Source organism: Rhinatrema bivittatum, chromosome 2 (assembly GCF_901001135.1).
Source record: "Rhinatrema bivittatum chromosome 2, aRhiBiv1.1, whole genome shotgun sequence".
Taxonomy (NCBI): domain Eukaryota; kingdom Metazoa; phylum Chordata; class Amphibia; order Gymnophiona; family Rhinatrematidae; genus Rhinatrema; species Rhinatrema bivittatum.
In genome coordinates this window covers 248,901,149-248,921,403 of record NC_042616.1, presented here as the reverse complement: position 1 = coordinate 248,921,403, position 20,255 = coordinate 248,901,149, and the positions used below count along the sequence as shown (strand labels likewise).

The window sequence follows — 20,255 nt, the reverse complement described above, 5'->3', positions numbered from 1 at the left end:
AATAGCAGTTAATGGACTTCTCCTCCAAGAACTTATCCAAACCTTTTTTGAACCCAGCTACACTAACTCCACTAACCACATCCTCTGGCAACAAATTCCAGAGCTTTATTGTGCATTGAGTGAAAAAGATTTTTCTCTGATTAGTCTAACTTTTAACTTCATGGAATGCCCCCTAGTCCTTCTATTATTCGAAAGTGTAAATAACGATTCACATCTACTCGTTCAAGACCTCTCATGATCTTAAAGACCTCTATCATATCCCCCCTCAGCCGTCTCTTCTCCAAGCTGAACAGCCCTAACCTCTTCAGCCTTTCCTCATAAGGGAGCTGTTCCATCCACTTTATCATTTTGGTCACCCTTCTCTGTACCTTCTCCATCGCAACTATGTCTTTTTTGAGATGCGGTGACCAGAACTGAACACAGAATTCAAGGTGCGGTCTCACCATGAAGAGATACAGAGGCTTTATGATATTTTCCATTTTATTAACCATTCCCTTCCTAATAATTCCTAATATTCTGTTTGCTTTTTTGACTGCTGCAGCACACTAAGCAGACGATTTTAAAGTATTATTCACTATGATGCCTAGATCTTTTTCCTAGGTCTTAGCTCCTAATAAGGAACCTAACATCGTGTAACTACAGCAAGGGTTATTTTTCCCTATATGCAACACCTTGTACTTGTCCACATTAAGTTTCATCTACCATTTGGATGCCCAATCTTCCAGTCTTGCAAGGTCCTCCTGTAATGTATCACAATCCACTTGTGATTTAACTACTCTGATTCCTTTCTGGTGCAGCCAAGTGCAATACGGTGAAAATTTGCACTTCGCTGCCTGCATCTTGCTACAGAAATCAGGAAAAATCAACAGCTTTGCCTCTCGGAATATCAGCTCCTTTTCGGCTTGATATGCCTGCAGGATTCTTGTTTTATCGGTGTAGTTAAGAAATGTCGCAATCACCTGCTGGGGTAGTTTCATGTTCGGACATCCAGGCCCAAGATGATGCACCCTTTCAATTAGGATAGGGCAAAGGTGAAGATCAAGGTGCAAAAGCTACGGGATTGGCTGCTCAAAAAGGCACATTAACTCCTCACCAGACATCTCCTCAGGAACCCCAATGATGCACAGATTGTTTCGTCTGCTCCGATTTTCTAGGTTGTCCAACATTTCCTCGATAAGCTGGCAGTGTTTTCCCAGCTCGCCCACATGGGAGTCCAGACCTGTCAGCCGCTCTGTGTGTTCATCTAATGTGGCTTGTGCAACGGTCAGGGCCGAGGCAAAATTCTCCATTTTATTGCGGATTTCATCCATAGATGACTGAATCAGCTGAAGCTAATCCAAGAGGGCAGCAGAGACAGCACGGGCCAGCTCTTTGATCACGGTTTTGGCAAGGCCTTCCGCTCTGGGGCCTTCAGCTACCATTTTGTGCTGCCGAGTCTCTCGGGCGCGGCTCGTCATCCCAGTCGGGCAAGGAAGAGTAAGAAAAGAAAAAAAGACGCGCATGCCGTTCAGCACCCCGCTGCAATAAGTTAAAAAGATCACGGTTAGGTTTAAGTGGGGGAACCTGGCTGAGTCCTAGGGAGCTCAAGAAAAAAAACATGCACTCATGCCGCCGCCATGGACATGCCCCATGCCCTCTGATCTTATACATTAGTGCATATCAAAGTCTACTCCCTGCTGCATTCACATTAAGCATGAGCCTGAGAAAATAGAAAGGTTTTTAAGAGTTTCCTAAATTTTAGCAGAGAAGACGCTTCCTTAAGACTTTGACAGAGAGTTCCACAAAACAGGGCCCTGGACATAAAAAAAAAAGTCTCTCCTGAGTGCTGAGGGGCTGCCAAGACAGTGGAAAAAACTGTAAATGGATAATACTTTGAAATAATCGGCTCAATGTGCTGCAGCAGACAAAAAAGCAAACAGATTGTTAGGAATTAGGAAGGGAATGGTTAATAAAACGGAAAATATCATAATGCCTCTATATCGCTCCATGGTGAGACCACACCTTGAATTCTGTGTACAATTCTGGTCGCTGCATCTCAAAAAAGATATAGTTGTGATGGAGAGGGTACAGAGAAGGGTGACCAAAATGATAAAGTGGATGGAACAGCTCCCCTATGAGGAAAGGCTGAAGAGTTTAGGTCTGTTCAGCTTGGAGAAGAGATGGCTGAGGGGGTTATAATAGAGGTATTTAAAAATCTTGAGAGGTCTTGATCGTGTAGATGTGAATCAGTTATTTACACTTCTGGATAATAGAAGGACTAGGGGGCACTCCATGAAGTTAGCAAGTAGCACATTTAAGACTAAACGGAGAAAATTCTTTTTCACTCAACGCACAATTAAGCTCTGGAATTTGTTGCCAGAGGATGTGGTTAAGGCAGTTAGTGTAGCTGGGTTTAAGAAAGGTTTGGAGAAGTTCTTGGAGAAGTCCATTAACTGCTATTAATCAAGTTGACTCTGCTATTACTGGCATCAGTAGCATGGGATCTTCATAAGAGTTTGGGTACGTGCCAGGTTCTTGTGGCCTGGTTTGGCCCCTGTTGGAAACAGGATACTGGGCTTGATGGACCTTGGTCTGACCCAGCATGGCAATTTCTTATGTTCTTAAGGCAGAGAAGAAAATACAGAAAAATATCAACAGGGTCATATATACATGCAGAAGCCTGGACAAAACACTGACCGAGGCAGCACATGTGTAGGAATCATTGCACATGTTCAAACTTTTACTGAGCTCGGAGAGATGGGTCTGTTTGTTACTATCAGATGTCACCCTCATGTGTTATGACTAATTCAGCCCTACTTTTTGATGGAGAAACAGAATCCCCTTGTGCTGTGTCTATTTTCCAAATACTGTGAAGTCGAGAAAGAGAAGGTAGAACTGCCTTAATTTTTCCAGCACTTGCAAGTTTTCTCTAGCCCACTGGTCCTAGGCACAGAGAGAAAAGCAATGGCTGGCATAAGATGGAAACAAGAGAAATTTTGCACGGCAATTCTCTCTCCCTCCACCATGATATACAGAATATATATCATAAACAACACTCTAAAAACAGAGTGGGATAAAAGCACTCTCTTCCTTTTCTAATTGATTTCTATACACATCCACCAACGTGATTCCTATACACATCCACCAACGTGACTTATCACACAGCTTTTATTTCAATGATATAATATTTATTTAACATTCACAAAAATGTAAAAAATATTTCTTTTAATGTAGAAAATCTTTAACTCATTTATTAAATAAATCTTTTTCTATCAAAAGTTAATATTTATAATAACCCTTTTCAAAAAACCCCATCTATCCCATAAAACACACCCTGTTTATACCTCAATCAACCCTCACTCAACCATTCATACACATCCATACATCATTCACCTTATATTATAAACTACCCTTCCCTCACTATCCCATCCTCTAAAATATACCTAGCCAATCCTATTATATGCTAGTTAGCCCTTTCCTATTCAATAACTTGATTCATGCATACACAAGTCAGTTATTTAACACCCTTATTGAACAGGAAAGGGCTAACTAGCATATAATAGGGTTGGCTAGGTATATTTGAGGATGGGATAGTGAGGGAAGTAACTAAGTTTTATGTATTGAGACAGGTCCCTTGCCCTTGAGGGGGAAATATTTCACAGATTTTGCGACAATATGAACAAAGGTTCATTTTTCAATGGAACACGTTAATACTGCGGGGGCTTAATTCAATGATAGAATGGGAAGCGTATCTGTAGGTTGAAATGAAGAGAGACTGAGGAAGGTAAGAGATGTTGTGCCCGACGCCCTCTCTCTGCCCTCCTTACCTCCTTGGCCCCTCCCTCTCCGTCCGCGGGAAGATTGGCTACTGCGGCGTCCATTTGCCAAGGACCCTCGGGCGTTCCTGGACTGGCCCAATGCTGCAATCGCCATGTTTCCTGGAGGCCTAGGGGCGGGTGCGCGCGCGGCCCCGATTGAAGTACCGGCATTGGCGCGAACCTCGGGGGCGTCCCCCAAAGATGAAGTCACCCGCGAAGGATATTTAAGGTCTTGGAATTTGCTAACACATCGAGTTAGCAAGGGTTTCGCTACCTAAGCTACTCTGCCTCCCCGAACTTACCAGAGGCACCCACTCCTCGGGGGCCTCGCTCTCTCCTTGTTTTTTCAGGTGACAGTCTGGAACCAGTACTCACTCCTCGAGGGCCCTGATCCCGGCAGGAGATCGACTGCAGGTCGTTCAGCGGGGGTTCCGGACCGCCGCTGAACGACCTCCTGCAGTCGATCTCCTGCCGGCGCCATTTTGAGTACGGAAAACGATTCGCGGCAGGAGATCGTTTTCCGGACCCCCGCTGGACCCCCAGGGACTTTTGGCCAGCTTGGGGGGGCCTCCTGACCCCCACAAGACTTGCCAAAAGTCCAGCGGGGGTCCGGAACGACCTCCTGCAGTCGAATCGTGTTGGTCTATGGCCGCCGCCATTTTGCGCCGCCATTTTGAAAAATGGCGCCGGCTGAAGACAACACGATTCAATTGCAGGAGGCCATTCCGGACCGCCGCCGTTCCGGACCGCCGCTGGACCCCCAGGTAATTTAAGGCATTTGGGGGGGGGGTTCGGGAGAGTGGGGGATTTAATTTAAAGGGTCGGGGGTGGGTTTTAGGGGGTTTTAGTGTGCCGGCTCACGATTTTCACAATACTTTAAACACCCAAACGGCAACAATACGATTCCCTCCCCCTCCCAGCCGAAATCGATCGTTAAGACGATCGAGGACACGATTCACATCTCTATTATTTATATATATATATTCATGGACAGTACAACACTTGCATGTTTTTCTTTAATGTCAGACTGGTATGTGAAATGTACCAAAAACATGAAAAAATCAAAAGAACTTTACAGAATATTACCGAACCAAACAGAAAAGATTTTCCCTACTGTAGTAGAAAGAGGTAAATAAAGAGGCTAAATATTGCATGTTTCAGGATTTTTTTTTTACCTTTTCATCTCCTTGCTTTGGAACATGGAGATACCAGCAATTTCGCCTCCAGCAGCCTCGTACAGTGTTGAAATAAATATTGCAGTATCCTGTGGGGAGCGCAGTCTTTGATACTGGCAAATAGGACTGATGGAGGAAGAATGCAGTATTTCCCAAAAACAAAAACACAAGGGTTACTACAAAGCATATCTACCATTTTTTCTTTCTATAAAAGGAGCTACTTTATAACTGCTTTTTAAATTATTTATTTTAACTCAAGGTTCTTTAAAAATGCATGCCCCCACAAATGGACTACCCTGCTGTACAGAGCTTTGGTTCTCAATGTTAGTAAACAGGATGTGACTGAATTGTACCATATGCATAAGAAAAGCCTGCACTGTAGAAATCAAAGTTAAAATATCATATTGTGGGAACTAGTCCAATAGCTTGACAGCATGCTGAAAAACTTGGTTTGATTCCTGAGCCAGGCTTTTGTTCCTTGGGACAGCCAGAGTAAGGTATGCTGGAGAGGTGGTGTTTACAACATGGGAAGTGGATGGGCATGGAGAGAAAGCAGAGTTGCTTACCTATAGCAGATGTTCTGTGAGAACAGCAGGATGTCAGCCCTCAAACATGGGTGATATCAACAGATAGATCCTAGCAAGGAAATTTGATTCCAAAGTTTCTAGAAAGTTTAAACATACCCTACTGGGCATGTACAGCATGCTATACTGCCACACATCCACATGGAGGCCCCTTCAGTTTATAATTTAGCTTAGACTTGGAAACTCCAAAGACAGGTGGGTGGGTTTTGGAGGACTTACTTTCTGCTTTCCTTGCAGGACACCTATTACAAGTAAGCAACTCTTTCTCAGAGGACAAGCAGACATATGGGTGATGTTATCCAACAGTGCTGAATGAGCCATTCTTTCCTAGCTTAGAGCTTTTGCTCTACTGATCATGTGCAGGGGTTTCCACATTCATGCCACCTTGTGGGCCTCACAGATTGTAGAGTTTAGCTTTAGCTAGATAGTTGACTCTCCAGAGACAGGCATGTATTAAGCATGGCTAATTCATACTGCTCTTCCTCACAACACTCAGTTTAAAATTCCTCCCATGTCATGGCTAATTCAGCCCTACTTGTTTTCTCCATCGACAACCAGAGCTGAATTAGCAATGACACGTGGGGAGTCACAAACTGATGGTTGTGAGGTGGAGCCCTTATTGAAAAAGCAACAGGGACCCCATTCCCTCTGATGAAGAATGGACTACTGGGAGAACAGACTGCACCAAACTGCATATCCAAAGTTACTATCACTTCTCGATAGACTGTCTAGATAGTAATGGGCTAATAAGGTGTGAACGGACAACCAGATTAAAGCTTTGCGGATGTATTCAATGAGGACAGCTCTTAGGTGAGCCACTGAGGTACCCATGGCTCTTAGTTGATGAGCCTTGACAGACTGATCTAGAGGCTAGCCAGAGAATAGCAAATATATGATATAATCTGTGTTAAGCCCCTCACCTCTGATCTGAAGCAACTCTGGCATAGACTCCCACAGCATGCTGTTCCAAGGTCCCAAGATAGAACTTCCTGCAAATGTGGACTTCCTTTATGGGTCCCCTAGCTTTGACTTCCTGTGGCTCTGGCTGATGACATCACACTCCATGAGTATATAAGGAATTCTTTTGTAACCAGCCAGCACCTCATCAATAGATCTCCTGGTGCCCTTGTGTTCCAGTGCGTGATGCTATCCTGGTCTCATTCATGCCTTATGCTTTGCTCTGTGTTCCTTGTCTTGTTCTAACCTCCACTGTGCTCTGTTCCTTGTCTGGTTCCTTGCCTGTCTGTCCTCGTTCCTGGTCCTACTTTTTCCCTTCCTTGCTTGTCCTGACTACCTGGATCCTGACCCCAACCTTCCGTTGTCTGCTGCCTGCCTCAACTTTTGGCTTGTTACCCATTTTGCTGTCTGCCTTGACCTCTGGCCTGTTACCTGTTCTGCTGTCTGCCACGAACCTTGCTCATATCGGACCTTCACTTAGATTAGCCTTAAGGACCCACCTAAGTCCTGCCAGCCACATGAACCCAAGGGATCAACCTGCATGGGAGGTGGCTGGTATAGGTGAAGCTCCCGACAATCCTGCCTATGGGATTCTCTGCCAGCTGCCAGCGTAGGCCTACCCAGATTGCTCAGTAGGTGGCACCAACCACATCACAGCCACAAGGGTCACTTCGACAGTGTTATAGTCTGCTAACCAATTGGACAATGTACACTTGGCAACAGTTATTCCCAGACTATTAGGATTGTAAGAGAGGAAATTTGAGATGCTTGGATGATATGTGAGTTCTCTTTAGATAGGCCAAAGTCCTTTTAGACTCCAGTGAATGGAAGGCCTTTTCCCCCTTTTGTACATAAGTTCTGGGAAAGAACATAGAAAACACACTTTTTGACTGAGATGAAAGGCCAAAACTATTTTTGGTAGAAACCTGTGGTGAGTGCGAAGTACTACTATGTTGTGGAAAAATTGTAGGTTTGTAGAGTAATGAAACAGTAACTGTAGTTTACAGACTAGACTATTCTAGCCAACTTGACAGTGACTATCACCACCATCACTTTCCAGGTGAGGAACTTTAAGAAAGCAGACTAAGTTATGCCAAGATCCCAGGACACTGGAGGACTTTCATGAGCCTCTCATGAACTTTGACATCAGAGGATATATGGAAATTGGCTTGCTATCCACTAGAACATGGTAAGCTGCAATTTAATTTATTTATATTCCGCAGATCTTTGACTTTCTTTGTGGATTACAACATACATAGTTTTGCATAGACAATATAGAAACATATCAAAATGCAACATGTAAAAAACATTTCCATAAATACTATGATACTACATAAACATTTTACATCTGATATGATTACAAACAATTCACTCAATAAAAATTAGTTAAAAAGAAATGCTGTAAGTTTCTTCCTAAACTTCCCAAGATCAAGTTTACCTCTTACTTCCAATGGAATACTAATTCAAAGCTGTGGGCTTTTCAAAGAAAATGCTCTATTCTAAATCTTTGTAATTGACAATCCAAAACTGAAGGAATATACATCATCCGTGAAGACCGTAAAGTACAGGCTAGCAATGACACTGAGATGCACCTTAATCAATGACTTACTGAGAGAGAGAATAAGTATAAAAGCAAATCCTTTGGCGCACAGGCAAATGGGATCAGGCTACCTTCTTAACACCAAGATGAAAATATTTTCCATTTAACAGTGAATGCTCTTCTGAGGGATGGCATCCTAGCCAAAATCACATCAACAACTTACTTGGACAGTGATGACTTTAACAAACGCTCAATATCTATGCTGTCAAATTGAGAGAAGGGAGGTTCAGATGACCCTCCTTTCTCGTTAGCAAAGTTGGATTAGAACCCAGAGGGATCAGAGGACTAAGTGAAAACCTGATGAGATAAGAGAAGCATACTTGCCTGGACCATGCTACAGCAATGAGGATAAAGCATGTCCAATCCTTGAGTGTCTTCTGCACTATTCTCGCTATCAATGGAAGCAGAGGAAAGGCATACAGAAGATCTCATGACTTGCAGATCTGAACTTGCTTTGAAGAATGTAGCAAATTTTTCGACTTTCCTATTCTCTGATGTGAACAAGTTGATTCATTGGTGACCCCAGAGGTTGAACAACCTGTCTGAAACTCATTGGTCTAGAGACCACTCATGTGGGAAAAAAAACTGCTGAGACAGTGTACCATCATGTTGGAGAACCCAGGAAGGTAGGCTGCTTATAGTAAGGCTCTGTGGCTGGAAACCGATGCCGAAATTTTCAGAGATTCTGGGCAGAGGGTCCATGACCATGTACCCCCTTGTTTGTTCATGTAAAACATCATTACTTTGTCAGTTTGGATCAGAATTCTCTTTCCCAAAAGGAGATGTGCAAAAAAGGTTTTCAGCACATGTCTGATAGGTCATTGCTCCAGGAGGCTGATCTGAAACAAATGTTCCATCGCCAACCAGATCCCTTCTGTTCGGAAGAAACCATTATGTGCCCCCACCTCCTGGTGGACACATCTGTTGCTAACATCACCTGATGAAATAGAAGCCAAAGAGAACCACTTATTTCCAGAACCTTTGGGTTTAGCCAACCCAGATGACCCTCTCAGGATCAAACAATGGCTGAAGCAATCAATCCCACTGGGCATGGAGGCTCCACTGGAGAATTTGCATAGGAACTACATTTATTTATTTTATGCATTTATAACCTGCAAAATCCGAAGTACTTGGCGGATAACAGTTTTATATACATAATACATATAAAACGAGAGATGTTTTATGTATTTGTTTTTCTAATGAGATAAAAATATATTAAAGTCTACAAAACAAAAAACAAATGCTTAAGACTAAAAATCTAATACAATAAAAACCACATTCGGATCTACAGAAAATAAAATTACTGCAATCAATATTCCACATTCTTCTTCCATAACCAAAAGCCATTGCTTACTTTTAGCATGTCCTGCTATTATAAGCCTGTATAAAATAGAGAGTTTTCATTTGATTTCTAAAATAGGTATAGCTTTGCATATTCATCTGGCAAACTGTTCCACAATGTAGGGCCTGCTATAAAGAACATCCTTTCTCTGGTTTCAGCAAGGCATGCATATCAGATAGGGGAATTACTCACAGATTTCAATCTACTGACCTTAGATTTTATTGGGACTTATATAGCTTAAGGAGAGAACTGACACTTGCTGGAATGTCACTACTCAGTGCAAGATGAATTAGCATTACAATCTTGAATTGGATTCTCCACTGTATGGGAAGCCAGTATAGAATATGTAACACTGGAGTGATATGGTCAGATATTTTAGCCCCTGTCAGCAATCTTGAACAGCATTTTGTACTACTTGTAAACATTTTAGCATGTACACAAGCAAACCCACAAAGAGCAAGCTACAACAGTCTAATTTGGAAATTACCAAAGTACTGAAAGTCAGTATTTGTGATAGGGTTTTAACCCTCATAATGCACACAACTTAATGAAAGCACCTGTTCGACAGATCTCATTTGTTCTTTTAATAAGTCAGGTTTAAGTTGTATCCCCAAATGTTTAATTTTTTTTTTTTTTTTATTGTGGATGAACATTTTATTATCCAATCTTCAAACTAAAAGGATAAGGGGAAGCCATCAGATGGGAATCTGCTTAGTATCATTACATTTGTTTTGCCAATATTCAGGGCTAATTTATTAGCATACATACATTCTCAAACCAGTTTTAAGCAGTGACCCACAAAGTTTCACGCACTGTCAATCGTTGAGGATAAGAGGAGAGAAACATCATATGCAGTATGTAGCCCACTCCTAAATTACTGAGTAAGCTACAAACCAGATAAATGTTAAAGAGAATCACAATAAGTGCAGACCCACTTGAGGAATTCCAATAGATATAGGATAATTATCAACTTTCACTTGGTAGGTTCTAATAGATTAAAAAAAAAAAAGTGAACCATTGCAATACTTGTCCAGCAATACAGGCACTTCTGCTGCCATGTCACCCAAGAAAACCAAGACTTTTCAGTCTCAAGTTTGATACTGCTGTAGTAGGCTCTGGACCAAGCTTTCTCCTCCAGGGAATCTATCAATGGCCCAATGAAATTCACATTTTGGTGGAAGTCACTTCAGCCTTCAGAGTCAGTGAGCTCCAAGCCATAGTTATTTATCCACTTTACATCAGTTTCTTTCATAATAGATTGGTTCTGCGCACACATCTTAAGATCTTAGTCAGCAAGCAGGGTTGAATTAGGCATGAATGAAGACGTGAATGAAGAGTGGGTGGCTCACGGGAATGACGGCTACTACCTGGAGATAATACCCTTATTCAATAAACATACACACGGTTAATGTGACTCCAATATTGCTCTAAGCTTCAATGGCAAGAGGAAATGTGGAAAAAAGGATTTGCATTCACAAAAAAGCGGGGAGTAGCTTGCCTGTTACAGCGGCTACTACCCCAAACCAAATAAGCCTGATACTTCACTTTCAATGCATATCCAGCATAACTCTCTGCTTCAACGGCAGAGGAGAAAGACTGATACTTCAAGCATATCCAGCATAGCTCTCTGCTTCAACGGCAGGGGAGAAAGACTGATACTTCACTTTCAATGCATATCCAGCATAACTCTCTGCTTCAATGGCAGGGGGAATGAAGAAAGGTGGATATATATACAGACAACAACCAACAAGGACTGAATTATTTAGTCTGGGTGGGCAGGTGGGCGAGGGTGTGGCTTGCTTATTGCGGCAGTTGCTTCCCCTAATTGGGCTAGATATTTCACTTAGATGCAGTTCCAACACTGCTCTCTCATTAATGGTGGGGGTGGAAGAGAAATAGAACTAAAAGGCTACTAAGAGCCAAGAGTAACATAAGTATGAGAAAAAAAAAAGTGCGAAACTTGCTGGGCAGACTGGATGGACCATTTGGTCTTCTTCTGCTGTCAATTCTATGTTTCTATGACATGTGAGTGACTTGGCAGTACTGAATAGATCTTTCTCTCGTAGATTATACAGGTTTGCTCTACTGAGCATGCATGGGAGTTCTCACCCATGCACTATAAGAACATAAGAAATTGCCATGCTGGGTCAGATTAAGGGTCCATCAAGCCCAGAATCCTGTTTCCACAGAGGCCAAACCAGGCCACAAGAACCTGGCAATTACCCAAACACTAAGAAGATCCCATGCTACTGATGCAATTAATAGCAGCGGCTATTCCCTAAGTAAACTTGATTAATAGCAGTTAATGAACTTCTCCTCCAAGAACTTATCCAAACCTTTTTTGAACCCAGCTACACTAACTGCACTAACCACATACTCTGACAACAAATTCCAGAGCTTTATTGTGCATTGAGTGAAAAAGAATTTTCTCCGATTAGTCTTAAATGTACTACTTGCTAACTTCATGGAATGCCCCCCTAGTCCTATTATTCGAAAGTGTAAATAATCGATTCACATCTACTCGTTCAAGACCTCTCATGATCTTAAAGACCTCTATCATATCCCCCCTCAGCTGTCTCATCTCCAAGCTGAACAGCCCTAACCTCTTCAGCCTTTCCTCATAGGGGAGTTTTTCCATCCCCTTTATCATTTTGGTTGCCCTTCTCTGTACCTTCTCCATCGCAACTGTATCTTTTTTGAGATGTGGCGACCAGAATTGTACACAGAATTCAAGGTGCAGTCTTCACCATGGAGAGATATAGAGGCATTATGACATTTTCCGTTTTATTAACCATTCCCTTCCTAATAATTCCTAACATTCTGTTTGCTTTTTTGACTGCTGCAGCACACTGAGCCGACGATTTTAAAGTATTATCCACTATGATGCCTAGATCTTTTTCCTGGGTGGTAGCTCCTAATATGGAACCTAACATTGTGTAACTACTGCAAGGGTTATTTTTCCCTGTATGCAACACCTTGCACTTTTCCACATTAAATTTCATCTGCCATTTGGATGCCCAATCTTCCAGACTTGCAATGTCCTCCTGTAATATATCACAATTCGCTTGTGATTTAACTACTCTGAATAATTTTGTATCATCCGCAAATTTGATAAACTCACTCGTCGTATTCCTTTCCAGATCATATATCAATATATCGATCATATACCAATATATCGAAATATATACCAATATATCGAAAAGCACCGGTCCAAGTACAGATCCCTGAGGCACTCCACTGTTTACCCTTTTCCACTGAGAAAATTGACCATTTAATCCTACTCTCTGTTTCCTGTCTTTTAAGCAGTTTGTAATCCACGAAAGGACATCGCCTCCTATCTCATGACTTTTTAGTTTTCTTAGAAGCCTCTCATGAGGGACTTTGTCAAACGTCTTCTGAAAATCCAAATACACTACATCTACCGGTTTACCTTTATCCACATGTTTATTAACCCCTTCAAAAAAATGAAGCTGATTTGTTAGGCAAGACTTCCTTTGGGTAAATCCATGTTGACTGTGTTCCATTGAACCATGTCTTTCTATATGCTCTACGATTTTAATCTTGAGAATAGTTTCCACTATTTTTCCCGGCACTGAAGTCAGGCTCACTGGCATATAGTTACCGGATCGCCCCTGGAGCCTTTTTTAAATATTGGGGTTACATTGGCCACCCTCCAGTCTTCAGGTACAATGGAAGATTTTAATGATAGGTTACAAATTTTAACTAATAGATCAGAAATTTCATTTTTGAGTTCCTTCAGTACCCCCTAGGATTCATACCATACGGTCCAGGTGATTTACTACTCTTTAGTTTGTCAATCTGGTCTACTACATCTTCCAGGTTCACAGTGATTTCGTTCAGTTCGTCTGACTCATCACCCTTGAAAACCATCTCCGGAACTGGTATCTCCCCAACATCCTCATTAGTAAACACAGAAGCAAAGAATTAATTTAGTCTTTCTGCAATGGCCTTATCTTCCCTAAGAGCCCCTTTAACCCCTCGGTCATCTAATGGTTCAACAGACTCCATCACAGGTTTCTTCCTTCGGATATATTTTTAAAAGTTTTTATTATGAGTTTTTGCCTCTATGGCCAACTTCATTTCTCTTCGCCTGTCTTATCAATGTTTTACACTTAATTTGACAATGCTTGTGTTTTATCCTATTTTCTTCAGATGGATCCTTCTTCCAATTTTTTAAGGATTTTTTTTGGCTAAGATAGCCTCTTTCACCTCACCTTTTAACCATGACGGTAATCGTTTTGCCTTCCTTCCACCTTTCTTAATGTGTGGAATACATATGGACTTTGCCTCTAGGATTGTATTTTTAAACAATATCCATGCCTGTTGAACACTTTTAACCTTTGCAGCTGCACCTTTCAGTTTTTTTCTAACTATTTTCCTCATTTTATCAAAGTTTCCCTTTTGAAAGTTTAGTGTTAGAGCTGCAGATTTACTTATTGTCCCCCTTCTAGTTATTAGTTTAAATTTGATCATGTTATGATCACTGTTGCCAAGTGGCCCCACCACCGTTACCCTCTCTCACCAAATCCTGCGTTCCAGTAAGAATTAAATCTAAAATAGCTCCCTCTCTTGTTGGTTCCTAACCAATTGCTCCATGAAGCAGTCATTTATTACATCCAGGAACTTTATGTCTCTAGCAAGTCCTGATGTTACATTTACCCAGTCAATATTGGGGTAACTGAAATCTCCCATTATTATTGCACTGCCAAATTGGTTAGCTTCCCTGATTTCTCTTAGCATTTTATCTGTCTGACCATTTTGTCTAGGTGGACGGTAGTATACTCCTGTCACTATACTCTTACCCAACACACATGGGATTTCTACCCATATAGATTCTAATGAGCATTTAGTCTCTTGTATGATCTTTATCCTGTTAGACTCTATACCCTCCCGGACATAAAGTGCCACACCCCCACCAAGTTGATCCTCCCTATCATTCCGTTATAATTTGTACCCTGATATAGCACTGTCCCATTGGTTATCCTCCTTCCACCAAGTCAGTGATGCCAATTATGTCAATCTCATCATTTGCTGCTATACACTCTAACTCCCCTATCTTACTTCTTAGACTTCTGGCATTGGCATATAGACATTTCAAAGTGTGTTTTTTGTTTATATTAACAACCTGCTTTTCAGTTGTTAGGGATAATTTGGAAATAATTAGCTTCGGTGATTTTTTACATATAGGCACATGGACTACGTTTGCTTTTATTGGAACCTCTCTGTATCTTGTGTTCACCTCAGGTGTTTTTTTTGTCCAAGCCTCCACACCCTTTTTATCTGTTTTGGTATTCTATAGTTTGGTTTTTGTTTTTTTTTACGTTTTCCTTCAAATTCACTTCAAGGTGCTTCACTGCCTCAACAGTCTCTCAATAGCACTTTTCAATGCTACAAAAAAAAAAAAAAAAAAATTACAATAAGTATAAAGACTGTCCAGCTCCAAGGAAGCCACATCAGCTGGCTTCAAGAAATGTGTGTGTGGCTGTAATATCCACTGCTGATGGCCATGATATTTGTTACTAATGCCTAGGGTCAGACCAGGGCATAGCTAACTGCTATGACTGTGGCTGGATGTCACCAAGGTCCCAGGGAAAAAGGCCCTGAAGATGGAAGAATTTCACAGATCTATGATAAGGTGGAGTTATTCCTCATCTCAGAACAGAGCCTCCTTGGACTCCTTCTGAGCCGAGCTTAGCAGGAGCTCCTCAAGCACAGCTTCCCATTCTGTGGTGCCAGTATCCAGATCTGCTGCAGTGCCGAGGTTGAGAAAGGTGTAAAAGCATTGTGATCAGAGATCAGCAGGTTATTAATGTATACCCTGCAGGGTTTGTCAGCACACAAGAAAAAGCCATGCATCGGAGCCAGTGGTGCAGCTGCTGCCACCAAAAACTTATGTCAGTATCAGTCCCATCAATGCACCAAGCCCTAACACCATTATTGCATCGGCTCTTGATTAAGCTAACAGCTATTCTCTCCAGTGTATCAGGTCTCTGAATCATCGATGTACTACGCCCCATGCAATCAGCACCAGTCCCTGGCCCAATAATGCTCTCAAGGCAAGAACAGTCATTGAGAGGGCCCTAAAGGTGATTCGCTGCATTTACTTCCCTTCATGTTGACATCCTTATCTCTGTCCCACTTCCTAGATTGAGGACTTAATTTGGAGACTCTGGATCCAATATGCTCCATTGTGCCTCTGGTCTCTCATCCCAGTGACAAGATCTAATCCCAACCATTCCTCTGTGCGGATGAAACTAGCCATTCTGAGGAAGGAGTATAGGGCATCACTGTCAGGAACATGCCTCGGGAATATTCCCCTCCGAGATGACGAACAACTCCATCCCGATAGTCTTCATCATCATTGGGGTCATAGGATAGTGTCCCTTTGCCTCTCAGTTCTAAGGGACTATGGGGATTCACACAGATCCCCTATCTGATCCGTTACAGCATTCTTTACCACCAAAAGACCTCTCATACTCCAAATTCCTGGACAAGCTTGGCAAGGCAATAGGAATCAACATCCATAAGGACAAAGACCCCTGCACCAAGGTCTTCAGGCTGCTTTGGAGTCTAGAAATGCCTTCCAAGCCTGCAGCGATCCTTGTTTATTTGATCATGTTGATTTGCCAACAAGAATCTGTCTTTCTGTTCCCCAGTAGCCAGAAAACTGGACCTGAATAACAGAGTACAGTTGGAGTAGTACAACTACCATACTAGTCAGCAGTGATAGGTCAGCATTAAAATGTGCTAAAACACTAAAATCTTCTCCAGCATTCATTTGGGTAAGAATCCTATATTGTTGGGCAGTTTTGGGAAGAAGTTCTTCCAGAACTCGATGCTGAATGCCTGCTTCACAGCCCACCAATTCCTCTTAATCCAGCCAGACCAGCCCAAATACATGAGTTATGTCCTCTAATCAGCAAATGGAGACAGGGATTAACAGGCTTGCTAATGTTACCTTACATAGGATCCCATGCTGCCTTCAGTCTGCCAGTATTCTCAGTCTCCAGCAGTTGGTAGGACAGCATGTCCCATGCTCTGAGATAAGGCCTAGTTAGGCTGTTTGAAAAGAATTGGATTGGAAAAGCAACCTCTGTGTTGAAAGCCTTGTGCTCCCTCCTCCAGTTAAGTATGGCCTTAGATTAGGGTTCGGGCTTCACATGTCATTCTTTGTTTCCTCCCATTTCCCTTCTGCCCCCACCCTTTTCCTTCTGCTCTCTGATGACCTCCTCAAAAACAAAAAAAGGAAAAACATGAAAAATCTGGGTTGGTTTCTGATTCTCCTCCTGCCTTGTCAATTTTCATAAAGTAAGAAAAAAAAAAAAAAAAGCAAGATTTCTGCTCAGGACAACATTTCTTTTCGTGAGGTTCAGCGTTCAAGTAGTATAAAATATCCAAGCAACTGAATTGCAAGGGACATGGGATAGAGAAGAAGCATTAAGGACAGTCCTAAAAAAAAGATGGTGCTTCCATTTTTACTGGTGTGGTCTACAGGCCTCAGACTCAAACAGAAGAACTAGATGGAGATCTGGCTGAAGACATCTAAAAAGGTAAAAGAAGGGAGAACTGTTGTTGGAAATTTTAATCTGCCGGATGTAGATTGGCGAATCCCTTCTGCAGAATCTTCAGGAAGTAGAGAGATAGTGGATGTCCTGAAAGGGGCTCTGTTCAAACAAATGGTAATAGAACCCACAAGGAAGGGATTTATACTCGACTTAGTGCTCATTAATGGGGATGTCGTCTCTAAAGTCTGGGTGGGTGCCCACTTGAGCATCAAATGGTATAGTCTGATATCACAAATAGGATATAGAGAGGTCACACGAAGACCCTGAGTATTGAATTTCAAAAATGCTGACCGTCAAAATGGGGACATACCTGGAGGCAGAACTAGAAGACTGGGAGAAAACAAGAGAGGTGGAACAGTGAGCCAAACTAAATGGAGCAATTACAAAGGCAACAAATCTATATGTTAGAAAAGTAAACAAAAGTAAGAGGAATAAGAAACCGATCTGGCTCTCAAATGAGGTGGCTGAAAAAAATAAAGGCAAAAAAGCAAGTATGCTTACCGTAAACGGTGTTTCCGTAGATAGCAGGATGAATTAGCCATGCTGTCATGGGAACTGTCAATCAGGGCCCAGGAAGCAGAGCTTCCAAAGAGAACGAGAGAGCTTTGCTCTGTGCGGCTGAGCGTGAGTTCCGGCGCAGGAAATAGATCTCTCCTCAGTCTGTGATTAAGCAGTAGATGAATGTAAGGTACGTCATGTCGACTATCCAGGGAGGTGGGTGGTTCAGCATGGCTAATTCATCCTATCTACGGAAACACCGTTTACGGTAAGCAAACTTGCTTTTTCCCATTGATAGCAGGGCTGAATTAGCCATGCTGTCATGAGAATCCATAGCTCCCTATCACGCCATGTGCATTTTTTTTTGTGATGATATTGTAGTGGAAAGTCGACTAGGTATTAAGATGTTCCAGAATGAAGTATTGCTTTACCCATCCTGGCATCGTCTAATGGTTGCTGGTCTAGGCAATCATGGGACGTGAAGGTATGAAGGAAGGACCAGGTAGCCGCTTTGCAAATGTCAATGGGCTGTATATTCCTCAGATGAGCTATGGAGGTTGCCATTGCTTGTACCTGATGAGCACTTGGGTCCGATGCAAGAGAGGTATTCCATTTGTCGTAGCAGAACTGAATACATTGTGCTATCCAGCTGGAAATGGTTTGTTTAGCTACCGGGGTTCCCGGAGCATTAGGATTGAAAGAGACAAATAACTGTGAAGCTCTTGTTTGTGAATGTGACCTCTCCTTATAATGTGCTAAGGCACGTTTACAGTCTAATGTGTGCAGAGCACGTTCTCTCTCATGATGTGGTTGAGGAAAGAACGTTGGAAGTTCTATTGACTGATTAAGGTGGAATTGCGAAACTACTTTTGGAAGGGACGATGGATGAGGTCGTAGGACAGCTTTAAAGTGATAAAATTGCAGATAGGGGCTATAATGCACCAAGGCTTGTAACTCACTAACTCTGCGTGCTGAGGTCACTGCTACCAGGAAGACTACTTTCCATGTGAGGTATTTAATGTGGGCTGAGTCCAGTGGTTCGAATGGTGATAACATAAGTTGTTCCAATATAAAAACATGCCATACTGGGTCAGACCAAGGGTACATCAAGCCCAGCATCCTGTTTCCAACAGTGGCCAATCCAGGCCATAAGAACCTGGCAAGTCTATTCCATGCTACCGCTGCTAGAAAATAGCCACTGCTATTACTAAGTCAACTTAATTAATAGCAGGTAATGGACTTCTCCTCCAAGTGGTCCTGCATACTCATCCCAAGTTCCTGCCTCCAAGAACTTATCCAATCGTTTTTTTAAACACAGCTACACTAACTCCACTAACCACATCCTCTCGCAACAAATTCCAGAGTTTAATTGTGCGTTGAGTAAAAAAGAACTTTCTCCGAACTTTCTCCAATTAGTTTTTTTTTTTAATATATTTCTTTATTGACTTTTTAACATTATTAACAGGAATACCGTATTCAATGACATATGGAGGGCATATAATGAGCAAATGATTATAAAACAGAGAACGTGAACCTACAGTAAATGCTCAATTACAAACAAAGGTGATATTCCCCTTCCCTCCCCCCTTCCCCCTCTCTCTCTCCTCTGGACTGGTTCTCTATGTCCTGTATCCTTTGAGACACAAGAAAAGGTCGATTCATCATATTCCTTTCGCGCTAGCACTTGGAGATCTAGAAGATGCCTCGTAGTGTAGGTCTAAACGTCTGTTAACAAAGTCCTTCTTGGAATCTGGGAGTGACTTTACATATCTGCGCCAAATATCCGAGCATTTCTGTTGGGCTTGAATAGTTTTGGTCTTAGCAGTCATGTGTTCAAATAAAAACAGCGTGAAGACACGTGCTTTCCAATGTTCAAGTGTCGGTCGATATCCATTGAGTTGTGATCACTTGAAGCGATACCACCAAGACTTTTTCCAGGAATAACCTGTCTGAAACCGAAACAGGCGTCCGGATGGCATCCGTATTGCGAAATAGACAAAGGGTCGGGTCTCTAGGCAATTTCCTTGTTAATATCTGATCTAAGTCCGACAAAACTTCTTCCCAGTATCGACGTATCTGGGTGCAGTCCCACACACTGTGAAAGAATGTTCCCTTTTCCGTAGAACACTTCAAACAACGATCTGAATCACAGAGTTTAGCAGCATATACACACACACGGGGCATATACATACAGTGAAGCATTTTAAACCCCACTTCCTGTAATAAGACATTTTCCGAAACAGTAATACAACACTTAAGAATGCGTGTGATCTCTGCAGAAGATAATGTAATACCTGCCTGCTTGAACCATTTGTTTTGTATAGTAAGCATTACACTGTTATTTGGAAAGCTCTTTAGCTCCACAGAGAACCTAGAACAAGAATTAGATTTAGAACCTTTAGGCTGCAAAACCCCCTTCAATCTGTGAAATTTCTGGCAATCCTGGGCCTTGATCAGGATAGATTGAGCATAATGCCTTGCCTGTAGGTATGCATAGAAATCAGTAACCGGTAATTGATACTGTGTTTGAAGGTCAGCAAAGCTTTTTATGACAGTGGTTCCATCCTCCAGGAACTGTGCCATACATCGTAAGCCCCCTTGGGCCCATCTGGTAAAAATTGGCGAGTCTAGGCCACCTGTAAAACCTGGGTTACCCCTTAGAGATAGGAAAGGTGTAAGCATTCCCCTCACCTGTAATTTCCCCTTGCAAAGATAG

The 20,255-nt window shown here is 42.2% G+C and overlaps 1 protein-coding gene across 3 annotated transcripts in view; it reads right to left on the bottom strand.

Annotated features, from left to right (window-relative positions):
• TOPAZ1 (testis and ovary specific PAZ domain containing 1) overlaps positions 1-20,255 on the bottom strand; it is a 379,149-nt gene that overhangs the window by 229,559 nt on the left and 129,335 nt on the right. For all 3 annotated transcript variants that reach the window (XM_029589384.1, XM_029589385.1, XM_029589387.1), the window contains one exon: positions 4,973-5,098. In XM_029589384.1, the coding sequence (XP_029445244.1) occupies positions 4,973-5,098 (126 nt within the window). The remainder of the gene's footprint in view (positions 1-4,972; positions 5,099-20,255) is intronic.